The sequence below is a fragment of the Dreissena polymorpha genome, chromosome 5 (assembly GCF_020536995.1).
Source record: "Dreissena polymorpha isolate Duluth1 chromosome 5, UMN_Dpol_1.0, whole genome shotgun sequence".
Classification (NCBI taxonomy): Eukaryota; Metazoa; Mollusca; class Bivalvia; order Myida; family Dreissenidae; genus Dreissena; species Dreissena polymorpha.
Genome location: NC_068359.1, coordinates 72,378,315 through 72,402,437, shown reverse-complemented (window position 1 = coordinate 72,402,437; position 24,123 = coordinate 72,378,315). Strand labels below are relative to the sequence as shown.

General features: G+C 35.8%; 1 protein-coding gene across 1 annotated transcript; it reads left to right on the top strand.

The window, feature by feature from the left end:
- The first annotated feature begins 3,423 nt into the window (after nucleotides 1-3,423).
- Nucleotides 3,424-20,418, top strand: LOC127831336 (uncharacterized). Its single transcript, XM_052356304.1, has 7 exons — nucleotides 3,424-3,448; nucleotides 6,170-6,250; nucleotides 7,013-7,056; nucleotides 7,332-7,498; nucleotides 8,481-8,718; nucleotides 15,058-15,185; nucleotides 19,463-20,418. The coding sequence occupies exons 1-7, from the start codon at nucleotides 3,424-3,426 to the stop codon at nucleotides 20,199-20,201; spliced, it is 1,422 nt and encodes a 473-aa protein (XP_052212264.1). The 3' UTR covers nucleotides 20,202-20,418.
- Nucleotides 20,419-24,123: the final 3,705 nt, after the last annotated feature.

Genomic DNA, 24,123 nt, shown 5'->3' with positions numbered 1-24,123 from the left:
TTGAAATCATTTGTAATAATATGCTGACTAATCAGACTAAAATTATTTAGCACTGGAATATCAAAATAAACAAGCATAGATTAGTCATTAGAAACATAATTACCGGTTCCTTTCAGAATAGGCGCCCATACTTCGCTCGGTTGTGCTTCCCTGGTCCAAGGTCGTTTGGATTTAGAGGAGCTTTCTTTGAAGCTTTGTATGCCTCTGTTTCCGAGAAATATCGTTGAGAATTGCACCAGCTTTGAGCTTGAGCTTAAAGGGATCTTTTCACGCTTTGGTAAATTGACAAAATTGAAAAAAAGTTGTTTCAGATTCGCAAATTTTCGTTTTAGTTATGATATTTGTGAGGAAACAGTAATACTAAACATTTACCATGGTCTAATTAGCCATTATATGCATCTTTGACGATTTTAAAACCTAAAAATTATAAAGCGTTGCAACGCGAAACGATTGAATAATTTGGAGAGTTCTGTTTTTGTCGTTAAATTTTTGTGAAACTACGAAGATTGCTTATATAAGGTATAAAATACGTCATGCATGTGTACTTGCGGAATAGCTCAGTAGGCTGAAGCGTTTTTACTAAGGACTCCGGCAGGACTCTAGGGTCACTGGTTCGAAACCTGGTCCGGGCAATTTTCTTTTCCTTTTTTTAATTTTATTCTTGATTTTATACTGGAGCTTTTACGATCCAATGTTTACATTTATCGATATAAAGCATTTAATGAATAGTTAAAAAATGCCAAAATCTGTGAAAAGGCCCCTTTACTTAACTCCATCTCAACACTAGCCATAACACTTGGAGGATGAAAAAAAAACAACTGTCGTCAAAATGTTTCAAGCACAATCTAGAGGGCCTTACTTGGTTTGAAATCAACCAGTCTCCCATCGATTACTCTCCTGAATTGACAGCCTTATCCATTTCTTACAAGTAACATCATCCTTCGCAAAACGGAAAAAAAAATTCTTTCCATTTTCCTCACGTTCTTTGCACCCGAAAGCACACACTGAACCATATCGAATAACGATTGTCATGCAAAAAATACAGAGAAGCACACGATTTCAATAAACTTGTGTAAAAGAATTGTATTTTGCTAACGTGATATCTATTGAGTGTCAAATTTGACATTTAGCGCGAAGTGTTCACGCTTCGATTCGTATAACAATGGACGTGTATCCGAGTCATGCGCGTTGAGTGCCGGTGACGTCACAAACCAAAATAGGTGGCGGAAATACCCTGGCGGTTTACGGAAACAAAAACATCGTTTTTTAGTATCGCAATATTTTTTGCCATAGCTCTTGATGATTCCACTTGTTTTAGAATATACATATTTATAAAAATGCAATTTTCGATTATAAAATCGACAGTTCACCTTTAAGCCGAAACACTGATGCTTTTGTTGCGGAAATGTAATCCAGTGTTATTCAAAAATGTTATTGTATAATAAATGAACCTTCGTTTATTCTTAGAAAACAAGATTGAAATATGAAACATTTATTCTGAATTGAGCACATAAATATATGACTATTTTCATGTACGGATGCTTTGCATATATAGTCAAGAAGAAGTTTCCTTCGGACAGATGCCAGCATATATCTCCTAAACTAGGTTGAAAGATAAATTTAAAAATGTGAAATCGTCATTAAAAAGTAAATAAATTCAAATTAATACATAATCACTTACATAAAATATAATAGTTATGAAGAATATGAAAGTATTCATGTTATCATTTGCAAGTAATACATTTAATCGTACGCATCAATGATTTGGTGCCTTAAATATTACGGCATAGCAGGTTCTTACTTCATCTGGCACTAAAAGTTATTTGTAAAGAATAAACACTTGTATTTACAAACATATAACTCTGTACCTAAACACTGACACTTATCTAAAATGTTGTTAATTTAATGTTCTATCGCCGTATATTATAAATGAATCAAGTATAGTTTTTATCAAATAAGCTTTTATGTTTCAATTCAATAATTTTCCAGTCAATAATATATATATTTTCCTATCATTACACGTTTATAATACTTGAATTCTTAACAATGCAGTGGAGCAAAACAAAAAAACAACAAGATACAATTAAAAACAAGAAAAAAATGTAACCGGGCTCGAACCACTGACCCCTGTAGTCCTGGAGTAACAGACTACCGCTTAGACCACTCGGCCATCCGAGCTCATACAATAAGTGATGTATTTTATACTTTATATAAGCAAGCATCGAAGCTTCACAAAATATAACGACAACAAAGAACTCTCCAAATTATTAAATCGTTTCGCGTTGCAACGCTTTATGATTTCAGGTTTTTAAATCGTCAAAGATGCATACAATGAATATTTAGAGCATGGTAAATGTTCAGTATTACTGTTTCATCACAAATATCATAACTAAAACGAAAATTTGCGAATGTGAAACAACTTTTCTTAATTTTGTCAATTAACTCAAACGGAAAAGGCCCCTTTAACGTACCAATACATGGGACTCGATCTTTCGGATTGAGATACAATCGTGCAACTCTTTGAAACATACCATAACAACTTTTTTGTGTGTCCATTTTGGGAGAGATGCGGTGCTATATATAATGTCTGGACAATGTTCAGAGGGTTAAACAATGGGCGGGGTCTGAAAAAGACTCCGCTTATTTTGCACGGTTTAATTTTTGGTTCGAGATGTAATTGTCTATTCTTAAAACAGAATGCCAACCGAGTATCATAACGCACGGGCACGCTTCCAAACTTATTAAAGAAGAAAATCTCAGTGACGGATTACGATGTGCGTGTGGCCAATCGCGACAATCGTGGCGGGACTCACGACACTGGGAACCAAGTAATGTATAAAATACGGTCAATGTTAAATGATTCGCGAAACTGTATGAGGACCAGTTAAAAGCTATCATATAAGAAGAAGGTAATATACACTATGGTCTTAAAGATGCATTTTTACGACAAAACGTAAGTTTGACACGGCCAAGACAAGGAAGATCTATTTTATAATAAAAGTCTTCGTAACAATGCATACTTACTGCTATCTTCTTTACATATAGCACGTTTAACTTTTTTTATGACATTTATTAATGTCGCATATCTGAAGTGCTGACATAGATACTTTACTAAGGATAGTTAAAAGCCATATATGTTTTAGAAAAGGTGAAGGCAGCATTATAGAGCGAATGATAATTAATTTCATTTTTTGGGGGGTGGGGGTGGGGCGAGGTGGAAGGGGGTGGGGGTCACTGTGTTAAGTACCCGCAAACAACCATCACGATAAAATCGTAACATTCTTTTTTCTTCTGACAATTGTGTCTAATTCTTTTTATAAAATGACTATTGTTTGGTAGAAAATGCGCTGCTTCGGATTAAATTAGAAACCGTAAAAACTGAAAATAGTTTCCATATTTGGAAGGATTGTACTCGTGAATGCGATGGCTGCTGTTGACCCACAGGACGGTAAACACAACTAATGGTTGATTGAGACAATAAGGCATCTTATGTAAATATGCCAACACGACAGATGGCTTTTTAATAAGCTGTCAGATCACAAAATGTTATAACTTTGGCGTATTCGTAGTCACAGTTTTGACATGTAACGTCTGTTTTTTAATTTTCACAGCTCTTGCTTTTAACATTGACTAAACATGACTAGTGAACATTATTACCGTTACACTCGGTGTATCTTTTAAGTTACATAGTAACAAAATTAAAGGGACCTTTTCACGTTTCGGTAAGTTAACTAATAAAATACATGTTTCAGATTCGCAAATTGTCGTTGTAGTTATGATATTTGCGAGCAAAACAGTAGTACTGAATATTTACCATGCTCTAAAATATCCATTATACCTGAAAATTATCAATCGTTGCAACGCAAAACGATTGAATAATTTAGACAGTTCTGTTGTTGTCGTTATATTTTGTGATACTACGAGGATTGCTTACAAAAAGTATAAAAGTCATCACTCATTGTATGAGCACGGATGGCCGAGTGGTCTAAGCGATATAAATGTACTTTTGCTCCAGGGGGTCAGTGGTTCGAGCCCAGTTGAAGGGTTACTTTTTTATTTCTTTATTATTTTTACTGGCAGCTTTTAGATCCAATGTTTATATTTATCAATATAAAGCATTTAACAAAAAACTTCAATACATGAAATAATCTGTGCAAAGGCCCCTTTAAACGCAACGCACAAAATCACATCCCCTCGGCAGTGCTGCATTGCATTGATATACTGCGCACACATTGCCATGGACTAGATCCATTAACAGGAATCAAAACATTTAATGATCAATACTGTACATTACCAAAATCTTAATTGTGAAGAGTTAATGTTGTTTGTTCATATGGTTTTGTATCTTTTAATCACATTGCTTTTTTCAGTGTGTGTTTTATGGTCCCCTTGGAAATCAGCTTTCAGCTTAATGGGTTATCCATAGGTCATTAGCATTCATGCTCATATGAACCTACTTTAGTTAAAAAATATGCATGCAGCAACAGCGTTTTATTTGATGCTCTTAAATTGAAATTTTAAATCACGTAGTCTTTTTTTTAATCTGTGATATATTCTATGTCTCATATGTCATATATTTGTATGTGCTAATGACCTTAAATGTAAATAAATAAATACATTCATTTTAACATGCGTATCGTGTTTAATCTGTTCATGTGATCCGTTATCAGCGTGTATCTAAGTACATTAGAAATCTTCCGTTCAACAAAATTCTTGCATCGAGCCTTCCGCAATGGTGTATGGTGAGCGAACCGAATGGAATTTAAAATTACAGTCATTTTTCGACGTAGCAGTATCAAATTGCCTATCAGCTTAAATGACCTTATCGGCAGCTTATAAAAGGTTGAGGAAATTTCCCGCCAGTAGACCCTCAATGAATATACATATACCCAACTATTTCATTGCCTGATTTGAGAGACATCCCCCAGAACTTTGGCGACGTTACTGCGTTCTTTTGGAGGTTAACGAGTAACATCGTAGAGGATGTAACACTTTTCAATGTAAGGAAATCCGGATAATTCTCTGCGTGTTCATACGTCACATTGACACAATTTTGGCCCAGTTACAATTAAGCGTTAAATGCCAACTCGCAGAATTACATGGTTCAGCGTTCGGTCAGTAGATCGTGTGGATGAGACAGAATGGAATATCGATAAACGCCTTATGATGATAACACAGTATTGCTTTCAAGATGTGAAATAACACCACTTATAGGGAAATACATAAATGAAATCCTGTCGACAAATGCAATTTATTTGCACTTTGCGAATAAAACCCTTCTAATATTGTCAAGATAGGTGGAAAATCGTTTAATTCACATACACAATACTAGTACCTGTAAAATTCGTTTTCGATTGCACGAGTGCGTGGCCAAATAGATGGTATATATAAATTACACAATCCAACATAAACGTTTAAGCATCTCTAGACGAACAATAATAACTCGTATAAACTGTATAAACAGTTAATACAATCAACTTTTAAAGTTAATCAAGGAATTGCATAATTGAGTTCAAATAAGTGCAGTATTAAGGTTTTAATTTTACTACATGCAAGTATAGATACTTCTTTATGCGGTACTATCATGTTTGCAATCAACGCCGAATTCCTTAAATAAATATTTCATTGCTGCTTCTTCCTGTATTTGCGCGATGATTATCTGAGATATTAACTCTATGATTCTATATTCTCAAATCTTTTCTATAAAGAAGGAATGTAGTTGACAATTGTTAATAGTTTTATTTGATCGTTCGTCAAAAAGTTGTAATTCTGTTACTCTTGTATCTTCAATGCAATTGAGTAATTGAATAGTAATTAAATTGAATGCGTTTTAATTCCCTTTTATTATTGTTTAATTTGAGTTACAATGCTTAATACACTTAATGTATTATGAATATTGCTGGGCCAAGTGTGAGGTTGAGCGCTCTATAACCAGGTTTAAACCCCCAATGCTTTGCATTGACCGTTCCAAGGCGGTGACCCCAGCTTTATTCATATTTTGTGTCTATGTTGGTTTGTATTGTGCTGTATTGTGCTGTTTTGTACTGTTTGGGCAATCGGTCACTTGCCTAAATAAAGGACCTACTAATTGTTTTTAATGAAAATTCAATACTGCTCCAGCACCTGGAGTTTCACTTCTTTATATTGTTACATTTGTTTTCGTTTTTAGGGCAGTCAACTGGGTGTAAGATGCACACTATTCTAGTGCTCGTGTTTGTCGTGCTCGCTCACGTGACAGGCACGTGGGGATGTAAGTACAGTGTAGCCGTATTACATCTTTTTTTTAAATTTAAATTGCATTTAATCGCCAATGTTTGTTACACTCTGTCGTTCTTAGTGTGTTCATCATGAAATCATTCGTATCTGACAACATCGGAATCATAACCTACATGTGATATTCATATTAGATGAATCACACTTTCGTAAAAACGTGGGATTGTATGGAACACATATACATGTACATTATTTTCAACTGCAACAAATCTGAATTAACGCGATTGGTTACGATAAACTAGTATGTAATAACAACGAGCTTGTTATAACAGCGTTTTTGGGCGTAAAAGTAAAAAAACTTTAAATTGTCTGATTAATTTCTCTGTATGCTTGAAACTAATAAATTTATGCTTGTTTTTTTTTTTTGTAATTTACGATGCGGCTTTGACTGTTTATTACTATGATTATGTCAAAAATGTCTGGACTTTTAATTAATGGTCGACTGGACGATGGGGTTGAATTTGTTCATACACCAATTTGGTGTCCTATACAATGCGACTGAATGGATGTACACAGAATAATGCGTGTTCAAATTCATACAAGACGGACTGAACAAAAATGTATACTCATTTCTTCATGAAAACTCAATGATATACCCACGTTTAAGATTAAAATATAAAGTAATATATTAGTTAATGATGTTTTTATTGTAAAATAAGAAACCGAAAGTTACAAAGCTACCACATATACTCTTATAGACTCCACTTTAACCCATGTATGCCTGGCGTCTATAAAAAAGGTCTCGGCAAACAGCGTAAGACACAGATGAGACGATGCATCAGGGTCTGCGCTGTTTGCTTAAAGGAATTCTGTAAGAAATATCCTAAATATAAAAAATGAATATACTAGAATTCCCTAATTTTTAAATAAATTGATCCAATTAGAAGGATTGGGAGGAGTCCACTAGGCATAAATGGGTTTAGAGCATGGTGCGAAATACGGGGCCATTTTACAAATATTTAACACACATGTACAGCATGAAATGACCAAGACCGATGGCTTTGTTTTCCTATTCCAGTCGGATGTCATCAAAGATGGGAACTCGTGTATGCTAACAGCGGAAACGGAACGACCGTGTACGAGTCAAGGAGACCCTAATTCGCGCCATGCTGGCGGGCGCCGATCTCAGAATATTCGTTCCCTCTTGGGGCCCAGTTGGTTACCTGACAAGCGTCCAAAATACCCAGACGATCCGGAATAACGTTTGCGCCAGGCGCTATTCCACGTGAGTAAAGCGTCCTACGATACGTTCCAGGAAGTGCCGTATTTCTGGTTCGTCAACCTCTGCTCGACAGGTCACGTGCACATGGCTCGTTACTTCATCGGCAACCACGTGTCGGCGGGAATCAACGGGACTACGTGGATATGCAGTGGTATATACGGTACGTGTACAACAGCGCTGTCCTTCTGGAGACGCGTTGTGCTCAATAAAACAGCATACCTTACTTGATGATCTTTACATGAGTTTACATTCTGTTTTTTAATAAGATTATTATCATCATTATCATAATAATAATAATGATAATACTAATAATAATAATAATATATCATCATCATCATTATCGTCGTCGTCGTCATCATCATCAATCATCATCATCATCATCATCATCATCATCATCATCATCATCATCATCATCATCATCATCATACATCATCATCATCATCATCATCATCATCATCATCATCATCATCATCAACATCATCATCATCATCAGATCATCACCACCACCATGATCATCATCATCACACCACCACCACCACCAACCATCATCATCATCATCATCATTATCATCATCATCATCATCATCATCATCATCATCATCATCATCATCATCATCATCATCATCATCATCATCATCATCATCATCATCATTATCATCATCATCATCATCATCATTTAAATCACCACCACTTCGTCACCTATACAACAATAGCACGAGCAGCAACCAGCACCATCTTTTTTTCACCATCACAACAACAAACAACAACACTTGTAATCAAATCACACATGATGTGTGGCGATGGAGTAGAATGAACACTTGCAAATGAAAGCAGTAGTATTAGAGCGTTCGGGGACTTTTTTCTGTACTTTGATTGCCTCACGAGGAAGACAAAACATGTAAATGCAATAAACGACCCAGAGCTGTAAATATAGGTATTTACAGAAGTATAAAACATAAACATTGAATTCCACCATTGTAACTAAGCCTCCCTTTCAACAAATACCCCGACCCTATCTACTCGCACACCCAGGACGGCACAGTGATCACCGGAAGTGTCCGGGACATAGTGTACGCTGTGGAGGCAGGGGCGGACATCCGCATCGTCGACCGGCAGCTTGGGTACGGCGTCCGCATGGACAACGTGGAGGTGTCGTATGACCGCGCCATCGTGGCGGGACAGTCGCTGTGGCACGTGAGCGAGCGCATGAACGGGCCCAATTTGGTAGGTTATTTCGGATAACATGTATTGAATGTGGTAGTTTATTTCGGATAACATGTATTGAATGTGGTAGTTTATTTCGGATAACATGTATTTAATGTGGTAGTTTATTTCGGATATGCTTTTTTCCGTATAACATGTACCGGTATTTTAACGGCTTCTTAAAGACCCCCATGCGGTGTAATTTCGGGTCAGCAAATTGATAAGTAAGTTTAATTGAAACGTTTGCATGTATGTATGTTGTTTCTTATTCCATGTAATATCTTTATTTAATTAATGGTTCTTTCGATAAAATGTTCAGTAGTTGTGTGGCTTCTGAAAGACTCCATTCGTCGTGATTAACCCATTTATTACTAGTGGACTCTTCCATCCTTCTAAATTGGATCAATTTATTTCCAAAATTAGGGATGTCTAGTATATTTATTTGTATATTTAGAATATTTCTTACTGACAGCATCATGCGGCGTCTAATCAGGGTCTACGCTGTTCGCCAAGGCCTTTTTCTAGACGCTATGCATACATGGTTTAATTATTCATATACTAATTATTCGGCCTAATACTCCGTAAAGGGTCAGTAAGAAGCAGTGCAACGAATTTATCTAACCATGTTAACCGTTCTTTTCTGAGCATATATCTGATAACAGTAGCTTAAGAACGTGTTCTTTGTTTCCACTAACATTTCTAAAAATACAGTAGTATAGGTAGATCGACCTTTATGATTTCACCAACGTTTTGCGGTTAAACCCGAGTTTTTTTTCGAATTGTATAATCATAATGGTATTCATTGAGAATGTTTATGTTGGGTTTGTTTGTTCAGGTTTTACGGTATTTCACATGTGTGTTTATACTTAAACTGCATTTTAAAAATAAATTCGTGATTTATGTGAAATAAACTTATTCCAGAAACCGATATATTATAAATCATTAGGATAAGTAATACTCGTGTTCATTCTCCATGAGAAAACCCACATATATTGTTACTTATTCCGCGTTATATTCTAACTTCAATGACTGGTATTTAAATGATACTTTTGATAAACATTTTGGCAGATTGTTAAAAATGAAAAAAAAATCAAGGTAGGTGTTCACTGCAACAGGATCGTTAGATCATTGTCCATTAACGAAAGTTCTTATAAGTACATGTTAATAAATTTTTCATCTTTTAATTGTGACAAAATAGTGTTTTTTTAAACGCGTCTTGGCTTTTTTGTCAATGCAGATTCTTGAAAGTGCACCGTTCAGCTTTTATTTTACTTGGTATGCGGAAATAAAATTGACTATACAAATAGTAGGAGAAAGAACATCGCCCTATGTCTGTTTTTATACTTACATGTAGTCCAAATAGCGTGTTTAAATACATCGTCAAAACCTTAGTCCCGCCGGTAATATAAAAACAAACAAATCCAGCACCATCTGAATTGGAAGTCGGTCGCTTTTATTGTTGCATAATATAATATCGGTTATTTTACTTGAGTTAATTCCATTACTAAGATTGTTTAAATTCTTTTCTTTTTTGTCCCGATCTGTCAGTTTATGCAAAACTATTAAGAACATCTGACCTGTTAAGTCACTCTGGTATGCTAAGTCAGAGTGATGCATTAATTAAGACAGAATTATTGAGTTAGACAAACGTCCGCGCTGAGATATGACTGGTTCCGAGCATAGCTCTATCATTCTCCTGTCACCATTATATAAAACGCGATGATATAAGTTTCAAATATGTTTGTCATATGGCTAAGCCACTATATCCCGATAAATCAATCTTGCCTTACTAAGCAACAATAGTCTGATTAATTAACTTTGCCTGACTAAGCCACTTTAGCCTGATAAATCAATCTTGCCTTGCTAAGCCACTATAGCCTGATAAATCAATCTTGCCTTGCTAAGCCACTATAGCCTAATAAATTAATCTTGCCTTGCTTAGCCACTATAGCCTGATAAATCAATCTTGCCTTGCTAAGCAACTTTAAGCCTGCTAAATCAATACTGCGTTGCTAAGCAACTATAGCCTGATAAATCAAACTTGCCTGACTAAGCCACAATAGTCTGATCAAACAATCTTGCCTGGCTAAACCACTATAGCCTGATACATCAATCTTGCCTTGCTAAGCCACTATAGCCTCATATATCAATCTGTCCTTGCTAAGCAACTATAGCCTGATTAATAAATCTTGCCTGACTAAGCCACTATTGTATGATAAATCAATCTTGTATTGCGAAGCCACTATAACCTGCTGAATCGATCTTGCATTGCTAAGTCAATCTGGCCTGCTAAGCAATACTGATCTGGAAACTGCCTCGCGTCTGTAAGCCATACTGGTTTGGCACATGACAGCAAACATGACACCAATCTCCACACAGAGTTGTCGTTCTTTGCTCTCACATACAATATATGCCATTAAAATGTTTTTAAGTATTCTCCAATTACCTTGAATCGAGCGGTTAAGGAAACTGGTAAAATAATTTATTAAATTAATGCAAACAATGTCGCAATAACAGATTTACCTTTAAAGATTTATTTAATGCCCTATTAATCCATGTCATAATTGTTTATTTACAGCGTGTTTAAACACGCAAAGCCAATAGTGCCATGTACACCTGCAAATTACATCCACTACGCGCGTTGTTTACCTGGTATCGAGACATCACATCCGAAATGCAAGAGTACTCGATTATGATAGGCATTAGGCCAACAAAACTTCGAAAATTCGATTCACTGAACACATTTAGGCCTATACAAACAGAAACAATAATTTTACTTTTTTTATAACTACTGTTAACAATTTAAGAAGTTTTTGTTTTAATGGTCAATCTTCTGTTGAGCATTATTGACACGTAAAAGTGATCAAGAATTGCAAAAAACGCAAACGTTCGCATTTTGTTCAAATTAAATTTCGACATATATGTTACCGTTAAAAAATTTGAAAAAATTATCATCCAATCGGGGCAGGGTATACCCACTGAACATGTGTATATCGTCAAGTCACCTATTTTTGCGATGTGCACATATTGTTTCATGCTACATTTTCTGAGAATCGTGAAAACGTAAAAGACTTTTCTTTAAAATAAATCAAATACATAAAATTGTTGTGTTTATACTAGCTCAGTCGTCTGCAATTTATGTGCAATTTTAATGAAGAGTACCGAGAAAATTGAATGGAATTGGGCTAAATTTGGATTACTTCAGTTCAAGTAAGATTTTGAAATGCAATTATACTTATTTTGAACTAATTTTAGTCGTGTCCACAGAAGAGAAGCACACATATATATATATATATATATATATATATATATATATATATATATATATATATATATATATATATATATATATATATATATATATATATATATATATATATATATATATATATATATATATATATATATATATATATATATGCTATAATAGAAACAAGGAGTGCACTTCATTTACCGAAAAACTACACCATCTTTACTGTAAACCATGTAACTCAAACACTTTTTAACGAATCAACTACACACCGGTTGTTTTCGAAAGCTAATAAAATAATTTATCAGGAAAAATTAACATCTGTACCATTGATCCAGCAGTATTTCGATACAAGCCCTCAGAAGTTGACATTCACGGATTTTGTTTTGGTCGGACACAAGTATGTCCAATATAACTTCAATTTCCGATCGTTTCAAACAGCAGAAACACAAAGATTGCACGACTGTTCGTCATTTAAACGGTTATTTCCCGTTCAATAAACATTAATGAATCGATAACAATACATTTTAGAGTCATTTACACACCATCAAATGTGTTTTTCACTTCGATTTGTAAACATACAACCCGGAGCTTTAATTTTTAAAAGGAAGTACGGGAATCCTCTGACGACATTCAATAAAGCATAAATTTGCTACGGGTGTTTTTATTGGTTGGGCGGAATTTCCCGAGGACCTCCGTAAAAAGGTGAGTGAGAAATTGATGAAAACCGACCAATCGTATTTTGTTTTAGAAAATCTCTGACGTCATCAAAGGGTTTGTACTCGCGGATCGAAAGACGCGAAAAATGGTGTTTACCATACTTTTTCGATAACAATAGGTATTGTAATCGATTGAAAAATGTTTACTGTGCATACATGTGCTGTTTATCTACCGTTTAATGACTTGGTTATTGAGTTTTAGCTCTTTAAAGTGATCGACATGGAAAATCTCTATGTGGACACACTTGTGTCCGACCAAACACGATTTTGCACATGGGTCAATTTCTGAGGGCTGGTATCGAAATACTGTTGGATCAATTGTACTGATGTTAATTTTTCCTGATAAATTATTTTATTAGCTTTCGAAAACAACCGGTGTGTACCGGTAGTTGATTCGTTTAAAATTGTTCGATTTACATGGTTTACAGTAAAGATGGTGTAGTTTTACGGCAAATGAAGTTGCACTCCCTGTTTCTATTATAGCATTATATATTAAAAAATACTATGGGCTTCCCTCCTGTGGTCGTGTCTGTATTTATTTTAAGCGAAGTAATGTTAGTTAAACAAAATGCTCAGAGCGCATGCTTGTGACGTCTCCACGAGAGCCGCGCTCTTAATGTAAACAGTGATCGAAATCAGGCTACGCTCGATATAAGGGAATCGTACGATATTATATTATGAAAAGTAGTATCATTTTCTTTTATAATTTGATAACAGTAAAAGTTCAGGTTCATAATAAAAACATAAACTACATAAATTGAAAAAAATAAAAATAAAAATAACGACGGGGAAATTATTGTACAACATGCCTATCATCACGTGGTTGGTTATAACGACATGGATTTGATCCAGCTATGCTGGTTGCCATCAAATCTCTGAGGTTAACGTTACACTGGTTGAGTTGTCATATTTGCCTGTTTAGTCACATTGGTCTGTAAGCCACACTGGTCTGATAAATCACACTGGTTTGTAAGTCATACTGGCTTGCAAAATCTGACTTGTAATTTGTGGGTTCGTAACTTTAAGGTAACGTCACATGTCGACACATCTGCCACTCACATTTTACGCTCGAATACGGTGAGTGAATGAATGAATATACATGTACTTTATTTAAAGCATATACATCATGCCTTACTCGAACAATGAGACATCTGTTTGAACACATCAACATTGAATTCTGGCTGGTTTTATATTTCGTTTGATTTATTTCCAACGACGCTATTTGTGTCATTTTCGTGAGCATTGACAGTTATTTCAGTACTTTTGTTAACAAGCAGTATTATATAGTCGTAGTCTCGACATGGTTTGCTCTTGAAACTGCTCCGGTAAAAGATTCAATTGAATTTCATAGACTTAAATTATGTGAATTTCAATTTTAAGACGAAGTTGGTTAGTTTACATCCGTTTTTTTCTATGGTGAATGGGCCACACGATTCTCATAGCATTCTCACATTCATTAATTGAGCCTCGTTCTGGGAGAATTCGGTTGAATGCATGCGCGTTAAGTTCTTCCCAGATTAGCCTGTGCAGTCCGCACAGGCTAATCAGGGTAAAAAATTTCATTTTTTAAATGTTTCGTTTAAAGGAAGATTCTTTTGAAAAAAAAACAGTCTAGGCGGAAAGTATCGTCCCTAAATAAGCCTGTGTTGACTGCACAGGCTAATTCGTGAAGACACTTTACGTACATGCATTAAGCCCCTTTTTCCAAGAACGAGGCTCAACTGAGCTCAGTGATGAACATCAGTGAATACTGAATCCGCGACATAATGTTTGAATTTAAATTTGCATTCTCAAAGACTGTGTAACAATTAAGCGTTTTTAAACATAGTTTTAAGTTTAACATATGCATACAACAGAAAAAACGTCGGTTATTTCCAAAATGATAAACTATAGTTACAATTGTATATAATATTATGCTACATGTTTATAACGCACGTCTAAGCGTTTTGTATTGGTCAATCGCGTACACCAAAACAGCTTTATATTTCTCTTGTGTTGTGAGCAGAGCGACGCATGTACATCCAAATGAGTCTCGCTCTGTGAAAAGCGGGTTTAATGCACGTGCGTTAAGTATCGTCCAAAATTAGCCTGTGCAGTCTGAACAGGGTTACCAGGGACTACACTTTCCGCCATTATTGTATTTTTGTTTGAAGGAAGACTCTTCTTCACAAAAATCTAGTTGAGGTGGAAAGTGTTGTGCCTTATTGGCCTGTTCGGACTTCCCAGGCTAGTCTTGGACGACACATAACAAACATGCATTAAACCCCATTTTCACAGAGCGAGGCTCAAGTATATAGACTCGTGTTGTTCATATCGTATTTTGTGATATGATAACACACACAGCTCGATGCTTTATCGTTCAATAACTCGCACCTGCCTTGTTTCCCGCAGGAGTATCAAGGTGACGACTATTATTGGATGTCCGTCTGGTCCACTGACGGCACCGTGGATGTCTCACGCTGGAACGTCAGCGAGCACGTAAAGCGTGGAAACAGCAGTATGCAACAGTCCATGAACTGGTTCGGAAAGTTTACATTGATAAAATACATTGATTCTATACCCTATACCTCTCAGATACGCAATTCGACCCATTTAAAGTCGCTTTTAAAATCAAATAAGAGTAGAGTCCTTATTAACTAGATTCAAGTTTATAAAAGATTTATTACACTATTATACTTTAAACAGCAATATAACCTGAAAGGACTGTGCGTTACTCGCAGGCTGTTCTGGTTTTATGCTGGTTGCATATGTAGTGATAACAGCATCATGCAGCAGTTAATAAACTGGTATAAGAAGTTAATATGCGCCTTGTTCAGGGAGAACTGGTCTTAATGCCTGTGCGTGAAGGTTTGTCTTCGACATGATCTGATGGAGACATGTGTGTTTATCAAACACAGATTTAATTGTTATTACTGTTTTGTTTTATCGCAATCTGTCCTTTATTCCGATCATAGAGTTAATGTTGTAATTTTGCTTTTGTCTTGTTGATTTAAGTACTTTGCTAAATATGTTCGAATAGAGATAAATGCGTTAGGTCAATAGTGAATCCTCGGTGTATTTCGTTTGGAACAACTAGACACATATATGCATATCTAATTTAAACATAAAGGAGAAATGGTCCATTTAAATAAATATACCAACATACGTTTAAGATTCGATAGAAATGTGTAGTTTCAATTAATAGCCGAATATATCATTCATGTTCAGTTTAATGTTTTTTGTCAGAATCAGCAAATACATGACTTTGGTCACATACTAAACAACTAGGAACAATCTGAACATACACATGAACTACAGAACTCACATAACAAATAATTAATTAATACATAAAAACGTATAACAAATTAACGAGGCTAACATCGTTAGGGTTATCAAGAAGCAACAAAGTAGCTACTAAGAAAAGCGATCATTTCTTTTTAACATACATTGCAAATAAATTCATTAACCCATGTATGCTTAGCTTCTAGAAAAAAAGGCACTGGCAAACAGCGTAGACCCAGATGAGACGCCGCATGATTCGGCGTCTCATCAGGGTCTATGCTGTTTGCTTAAAGAAATTTCTGTAAGAAATATTCTACATATAGAAATAAATTTACTAGACATCCCTGATTTTGGAAATAAATTGATCTAATTTAGAAGGATGAGAGAGTCCACTAGGCATAAATGGGTTAATATGAGTGTTAGTACTGGACATCATAGATGTGAACTTAATTACAGTGTTACTCGATTTTCAACGTTATACTTAATTCTAACATCACGATAACGCGAACATAAAAAGTGTAACCCTGACTGTGCTACACAGTTTCCATTTCCTGCTTTCTCTCGCAATGGTATTGTTTCTACCACTTCCGATTTCAAATGAGTGAGCGCTTAGTCTAAATCTTGTAAGAGCTTTTTGCAATCATTATCAAATACTCAAGATATTTTTCAAGTGCACAGTCGTGTTTAAAATAAAGACACTACTCAAATTTACTTTGCGAATTTTGTTTATGTGACCACGAGTAGACGAATTGATCGCGACGCCGTTGTTTGAGTATTGGATAATTGTATATTTAGTTAACGTTTTCATGCAATATATATATATATATTTAAAGCCTAAATAGTCAATATGGTTTTTAACAGCTTTTGTCCAGCATAGTTTTAATTGGGCTTAACTCTACTTAATAAAGTAATAAGAAGGTGAGTTTCCTATTCAGGGTTTTAACAGCTTCATTTAGCGAACCATTATAATTAAATATGATACCACAGTAAGTACATTTGTCACCAATGCCAATGTTTTTATTGTACAATGACCATACATAACAATTTAGAGTTTGAATCGGGTTTTACTCTACTAAATATCAAGAAAAGGTGATTATATGCCTTAAAGACGTTCTTATTCAGGGTTTAAACAGCTTCATTTGCCGAACCATTACAACATAATATGATACCAAAGTAAATACATTTGTCACCAATGCCAATGTTTTCATTGTTTAATGACCATACATAAATATGTAGACCCCATTTTCGAGAGTATTTATGCAATTCAACTGGGAATGTAAGCTTAAAGTTATATTATGGGCATTTTTCACTGTTGAATTGAGCTGAAAAGAATTAACAGGTCAAACAAGTTAGTTAAAATGTAGTTACTGACCAATTATCTGCAACTCATTTTGCTATCAGTTGTTTATAAAAAATAAATATTATATTCGATATGTTACATGACTCACCCAGTCCTCTAAGCCGAATTGATCCGTAAAACAAAATAGTTTCTTTGTGTCGTATGAACGAATCTGCACTAAAACTAGATTAAGATTCACATTGTAAATCGAATCATATAAACCGCCAGTTGTCAAAACGAAAGTACGGTTGATATGCAAATGCATTATTTTTCTTTTTCCGGGATATTGTTTTAGTATGTTGATGCTGCATTAACAAATATAAGTGTATATGAAGTGTAAACACCAAAAATAAACAACGGTTGCGATAGACACCTATAAACTGTTAGATGCCCATAATATCACATTAAAGGATCTGTCGTGAATAGCGCTTTATCATCCGCAAACAATAACATAGACAAAGGAATTCTATCGATATCTTCAAATGTGAGCTTCTCAAAGTCTAAGCTATCAGTTATGTCATTTATAAACTGAATCAATAGGGGAGGAGAAAGAGGCTCTCCTTGCCGAAACCCTAATGAAATATCAAGGAATTGTGAAACGCAAATTGTATACATGAGTTGACATGTTCATATATTGACTCAAATAGATGTAGCATCTTACAACTTACACGCGACTAATATAATTGTACCCATAATGTGTCATAAAAGACCATGTCAAAAGCTTGTTCATAATCTATAAATGCGCAACAGCGTTTTTATCCCCCGCCATAGGCGGAGGGATATTGTTTTGGTGTTGTCCGTCCGTCCGTCCTTCCGTCCGTCCGTCCGGAGCCATATCTTGGAAGTGCTTTGGCGGATTTCATTGAAACTTGGTATGAGTATGTATATGGATAAGAGGATGATGCACGCCAAATGGCATTGTACACCATCTGTTAATAACGGAGTTATGGCCCTTTGTATCTTGAAAAAAATGCTTTTTTATACCCCCTTTCGAAGAAAAGGGGGCATATAGTGATCGGACTGTCCGTCTGTCCGTCTGTCTGTCCGTCTGTCCGTCTTTCCGTCACACTTTGCGTTTAGGTTTCGAAAAATGCTCATAACTTCTATGTCCCTTGAGATATAACCTGCATATTTGGTATGCATGTGTATATGGACAAGGCCTTTCCATACGCACAAACATGTTCACCCCTGTGACCTTGACCTTGAACTTAGGGTCCGCGTTTAGGTTTCGAAATCTGCGTTTAGGTTTCGAAAAATGATCATAACTTCTATGTCCCTTGAGATATAACCTTCATATTTGGTATGCATGTGTATATAGACAAGGCCTTTCCATACGCACACAAAGTTTTACCCCTGCGACCTTGACCTTGAACTTAGGGTACGCGTTTACTTTTCGAAATCTGCGTTTAGGTTTCGAAAAATGCTCATAACTTCTATGTCCCTTGAGATATAACCTTCATATTTGGTATGCATGTGTATATGGACAAGGCCTTTCCATACGCACACAATTTTTTACCCCTGTGACCTTGGCCTTGAAGTAATCGTCCGCGTTTAGGTTTCGAAATCTGCGTTTAGGTTTTGAAAAATGCTCATAACTTCTATGTCCCTTGAGATATAACCTTCATATTTGATATGCATGTGTATATGGACAAGGCCTTTCCATACGCACACAAATTTGACCCCTGTGACCTTGACCTTGAACTTAGGGTCCGAATTTAGGTTTCGAAATCTGCGTTTAGGTTTAGAATAAAGCTCATAACTTCTATAAAGCGTTTATAGGGGGCATAAGTCATCCTATGGTGATAGCTCTTGTTGAGTGTCAAATATAATACGTTTGTGCCCAGAAGCATATTGGCGGGGGATATCAATTCAACGAATTTGCTTGTTTATTATTTGCTTTAATTTCTTTAATAACAGAGTGTAGTATAAAAATACATAGTGTCGTATAAAGTATCATTTATATGAGTATATTCGTTAATAATAGATACCCGAAAGATAACAAGAAATAAATCTATTGACAAGATAAAAGTTCGAGCTAAGTTGTTATAAATACGTTTGTTTTATGTAAATTCTTATTCGACAATTGTGATAACACACGTGCTTGATTAGATTGGGTCATGATAAGCACATAATGCATAATAAATCGAAAACTGTTAAGACTTACTTAACAATGTTGTTTATCACGTACCTCTGCAGGTATGCGGACAGTTGCTGGCAGATGGCGTACAAGCACGACGCGGAAGGGAATCTGGAGGATGGTTCCCTCGAACTCCTTCGCCTCGCTGTCGAGACGGGTCACCGTCTCAAGGTACTCATTGATGGCGCCATCACGGTGGAGCCGGATCAGATCAACGTGCGCGGGGGGCACATTAACGCGCAGATTCTCGGCCTCGTTTCGAAGCAAGACCTGAAGACGTTTACAGACGACGTGTTTTGGGATTGGCGCGTTCTGACGACCACCGGCACAGAGACTTCAGAGTATTTCAACATCGGTGAGTACTTTAACCGCGGGAACACCGTGAAACGCAAGCCCATGACGTGGTTCATCGACACGCGCACGTGGAACCGCGTTCTCGTCAACGACAAAGACGGCGTTGTCCTTGCCGGCACCAAGCAACAGCTCATCGACGCGATCCTGCTGGGAGCGGAAGTGCGCTACAAGTTGACGTTTACGTCGAACGCAATCATGCATCAGGCGGACAATTTGGAGATAAGCGCCGACGGGAACGTCGGGGCAATGCACGTGCGCTCCGTGAGCTTGAAATTCACGCCGGGGTCGCCGCACGAGGTTACGTTCCAGAACAGCCCGTACTGGTGGTTCACAATCGTCTCCACAACCGGAAAGGTGGACATCTCTCGCTGGACCGTCGGCGAGCACGTCAACCGTCGGCACACTCATCTCTTCGTGCAGGTCGAGTGGTTCGTCAGTTTTTAAGTTTAACGGTGAACCAGTTAATAGCACATGCAAGCAGTGGTCATAAAAGAGAAAAAAAGAACTGAAAGCGAAATACTGTTAAGATAAGAAAGAATTATGTCCCGTTTTTGAAGACATACAAGTGTTTGTCATACCATACCATGTTCTTGTTCACATAGATTGATTTGAATGAACTTTCTCATGTGTGTCACTCCTTGATAACAGATAAGAGGTGATTTTAATTACATCCTCATTTAGTAGTGCAAAGTGGAAGATGAACACATAATTTTACTTATGCATTTAATTATTGCAAGTCTTAGTTTTCGTATGAGCAGGTTAGTATTTTCGATTAAAAACATTGTTCGTTGATGGTTACATTACGTAATGGGACCAGTCTCAACATACTTGTTTCACATAATTGTGTCTGGCTAAACACAATCAAAAGAAGAATGAAATATGATCAAAAGTCACATATTTTTGAAAGCTTGTTCTATGTGTATGTTAAAATCCACGGAATTTGCTATTTTCACATCCACACAATTGCTATTTTATATCTTATTGTGGTCAATATAGAGATTAAACAAAATACATTAACGAATAAAATTATACCAAATTTTCACGGGGCATTTTTACGTTATCAGTGCCAATATAACGGGTCAGGATATTAAATTCCAGTTGATATAGATTTCATGATGGCTTATGAACACTTGAGTAATGATATTCAAGATGCTAAGACAATTAAACTTATTGGCATGTCATCTTGAAAATAAACGATTAACAGGTTTTTGGTAAATTGTTCAATGCATGTGATGGCTATTATAGTGAGAATGGGGAGAGAGACATGACCCTATTGACCATGAACAATGTGGTTTATATGCTATGTATTTACAAGAGTTCAGCCAATCCATATAAGCTTCTCATTTGCATGAAACATCGTAATTTAGTCTCATGTATCCGGACCCCAACATAACGAATAAATGTATGCAATATAAACGGATTTCTTTATTTTATTTCTTTACCTTTTCCGCACAGGCTAATCGGTGACGTAACTTTCCAACTGAACTGGACTTTCGTTCGGTGACGTAACTTTCCACCTGAACTGGACTTTCGTTAAGAAGATACTTACTTTAATATGTCGTCCATTATTAGGCTGTGCGGAATTGACAGTCTAATATTGCACGAAACTTTACGCTCATGAATTATCTACATTTATATGTGCTAAATTTTGAAACGTTGCCAAGTATGTTCTAAAAAAGATTTTAAAAGTTTCTATTCATTATAAATAAGATCACTTCCTCCATGGACTAGAAATATCTTTTTCGGAATAAGTACATCAGAGGGGGTAACCACGTGACAAGCAAGATGGCGGAGTCCATTCCGAAATAATTTTTTTTACCGTATAATACACTTCAAAACTATTGTTTATTTTTCAATTGACGCTCTCTGTCCAGCCATATCAGTAAGAAGATGATTAAAGTTTATTTCGTATTAAAATTCGCTTGATAATTCTACTTAACTACACACGAATTTCTTAGTTTAGCTTTAAAAAGGTCACTCGCTAAGAAATTGTGCAGTTACGTCGAGATATAGAGCGAATGTTAACAGGAAATAGACGCTAGTAACTTTCTTGCTGATATGACTAGAAACATAGCGGTATTTAAATAATTCATACAAGTAATACAGGGTATGGCACGGCGAAAAATACCTACAAAACAGAAAATGTCATTTGTTCAGGAAAGATCGGACTGTTTGCGTTTGATATTCATTAATATTAGAACCCTCTAGGTCAACATCAAATGTTTATTCAGTGTCCACATCGGGTAAAGTTGCAGTTTTGGCCTCACTACATTCAGACATTACATCTCTCAAAACCGTAACTTCTTTTAATTGACATGTATAAGCTCTTTCTAGTACCGTAACTGGACTAGAAGACATGTTAAACAGATTTACATGGATTCATGCAAAACTACATTATTTGGTCAAGGTCACTACCCTTGGACACACGTTTACGCATGGTGAGTAATGATCATCACTACAGTTTCAGTCACTGCATCGTCTACCGCCCTTACCCTTTTTACTATACCAGTAACTAACTAAACCTCATTTGGTTGAAATTTTACTCTCCAAACTCTTCCAAAACAATCATCATCTATTGACTTGGAAGCCGTATCCCATTCATATGGAACAGATTCTCTACTATACCCTTTTTGACATAATCGAATAACATTTGTACGAACAATTACTTGTTCAGTTGTTGTGACTTCCGAATCAAAATTGGTAACTTGAGCTTTTTATTTGCATGAAAGGTATTGAAATAGTAGCTGCAACATAACATTTATATGGTTTTACTTGGCTATTCGATGCAATGTCATTCAAACTTATCTTTCAAAATGTTCAGCTGATCGTCAACTATTGATATATGATTCACATTAGCTTTTGACTCCTGTTTAGCGTGTGATTCTTCATTCTCGGTTCCAGTACTCACACCATTCTATTCTACGCGAACGTGTTTTGCAGCTATCCAAAGCTTTTACAAGAATCACAAAATTTCAGAGTACTTCACTTCAGTTTCTCGCTGTATAAGTATTTTCAGAAGCGTGTACACAACGTTGCATCCATCTCGTGTCATCTATATGTCCTTTCTTGACACCCATCCGAAACATATTTTCAGTGCGTACTCTCCAATCGGCAACGATTTCGTCTTGCCCTTGCTTAGCCCTGTAGAACTCTGCTAAGTAAGATTCTCCTGGTCATCTATCGCCAAAAATGTTCTTCAGGATTTCCTTATTCGTAGTTTTTGCTCCAAACGGTTGGTAAAACTCACCTCATGTTTCGTTAGAAGTTGCTAATAGAGCTTCGCACCACATGTAAATGTGCATTTGGGCAATATAGCATTGATGCAATCATAACCTCCATGTATAATTTTTACTCTTCAAGCGATTCTTTTATTAATCTACGTAGTTTTTGTTGTATGTATATTCCGTTAAAGACTTCTGGATTTCCATTTTCCATCCGTTGATGAACATCTTCCAATCTGTCTAGCTCTGTATTAGGTTTGGCTTCTTCTAGCAAGCTTAACTTAAGCTCATGCTGCTGAATACTGTGCATCAACTGCTGTTATTGTTTTCTTAATTTCCTCATCTCTTCTTGTCTGATCTTCAGCTTTGCATCTTTTTTTATGCTTTTGTCTAGCTTGAGCCTGTTCCGATTTCTCCTGTATTCTACTTTCGCTTACATTAAACTTATCAACCCGCGTTTTCATATCTTCTTATTCAGCATCATCTTCCCGTTGCCTGATGATTATTTTTCAGGATCTATCGTGGAAGAAAAACTCGTTTTGGCTTAAGAAAAATATTTATTAATGATAGTATTTATCATTAAAATATCAAATATTGTAAACTCTTTTAAAGTGAAGCATCGAATTACGATAGCAATCATTTGGTGTACGCGATCGACATTGAACCTATAAGTGAACCTATAAGTGAACCTATAAGGGAAAGGGAGGAGTTTTCAGAGTCTTGGTCAAATGATAAACGAGCAACTGTAGGGATTAGATGAACTGATTTTATTTTACCAAAAAGCTACTTGTACGACTAAATTTAATACGTAACCAATCAATTTTTACAATAATAATTGAACTAACTGCAGTTATAATCCGAAAAAAAATCGTGGATTACATTTTAAAGTAACTATATATTAAGACAATTGTTTAACAATAAAATAAATTAAAATTGTGTAGTTAAATATTTATTCAATAAAATTCATAAACTACTTTATAATAAAACGATCTGTAATACATTACCGTCCTCCGATTCCGATGTCGTCCTCGAGATCTGTTTCATTAAAATTGAAAACAAAATTCGCGAAATAATCAGTGGTAAAATTACGAAAAAACGTCGAAAACACAACTCCGATCAAATATTAAAACATTCAACTTGAGACA

Coding starts and splice junctions, on each gene's coding strand:
- LOC127831336 (XM_052356304.1), top strand. CDS start 3,424: ATGGCTGCTGTTGACCCACAGGACG. Junction 7,057..7,331: donor AGATGAGACGATGCATCAGG/GTCTGCGCTGTT, acceptor GTATGCTAACAG/CGGAAACGGAACGACCGTGT. Junction 7,499..8,480: donor TGCGCCAGGCGCTATTCCAC/GTGAGTAAAGCG, acceptor ATTGTAACTAAG/CCTCCCTTTCAACAAATACC.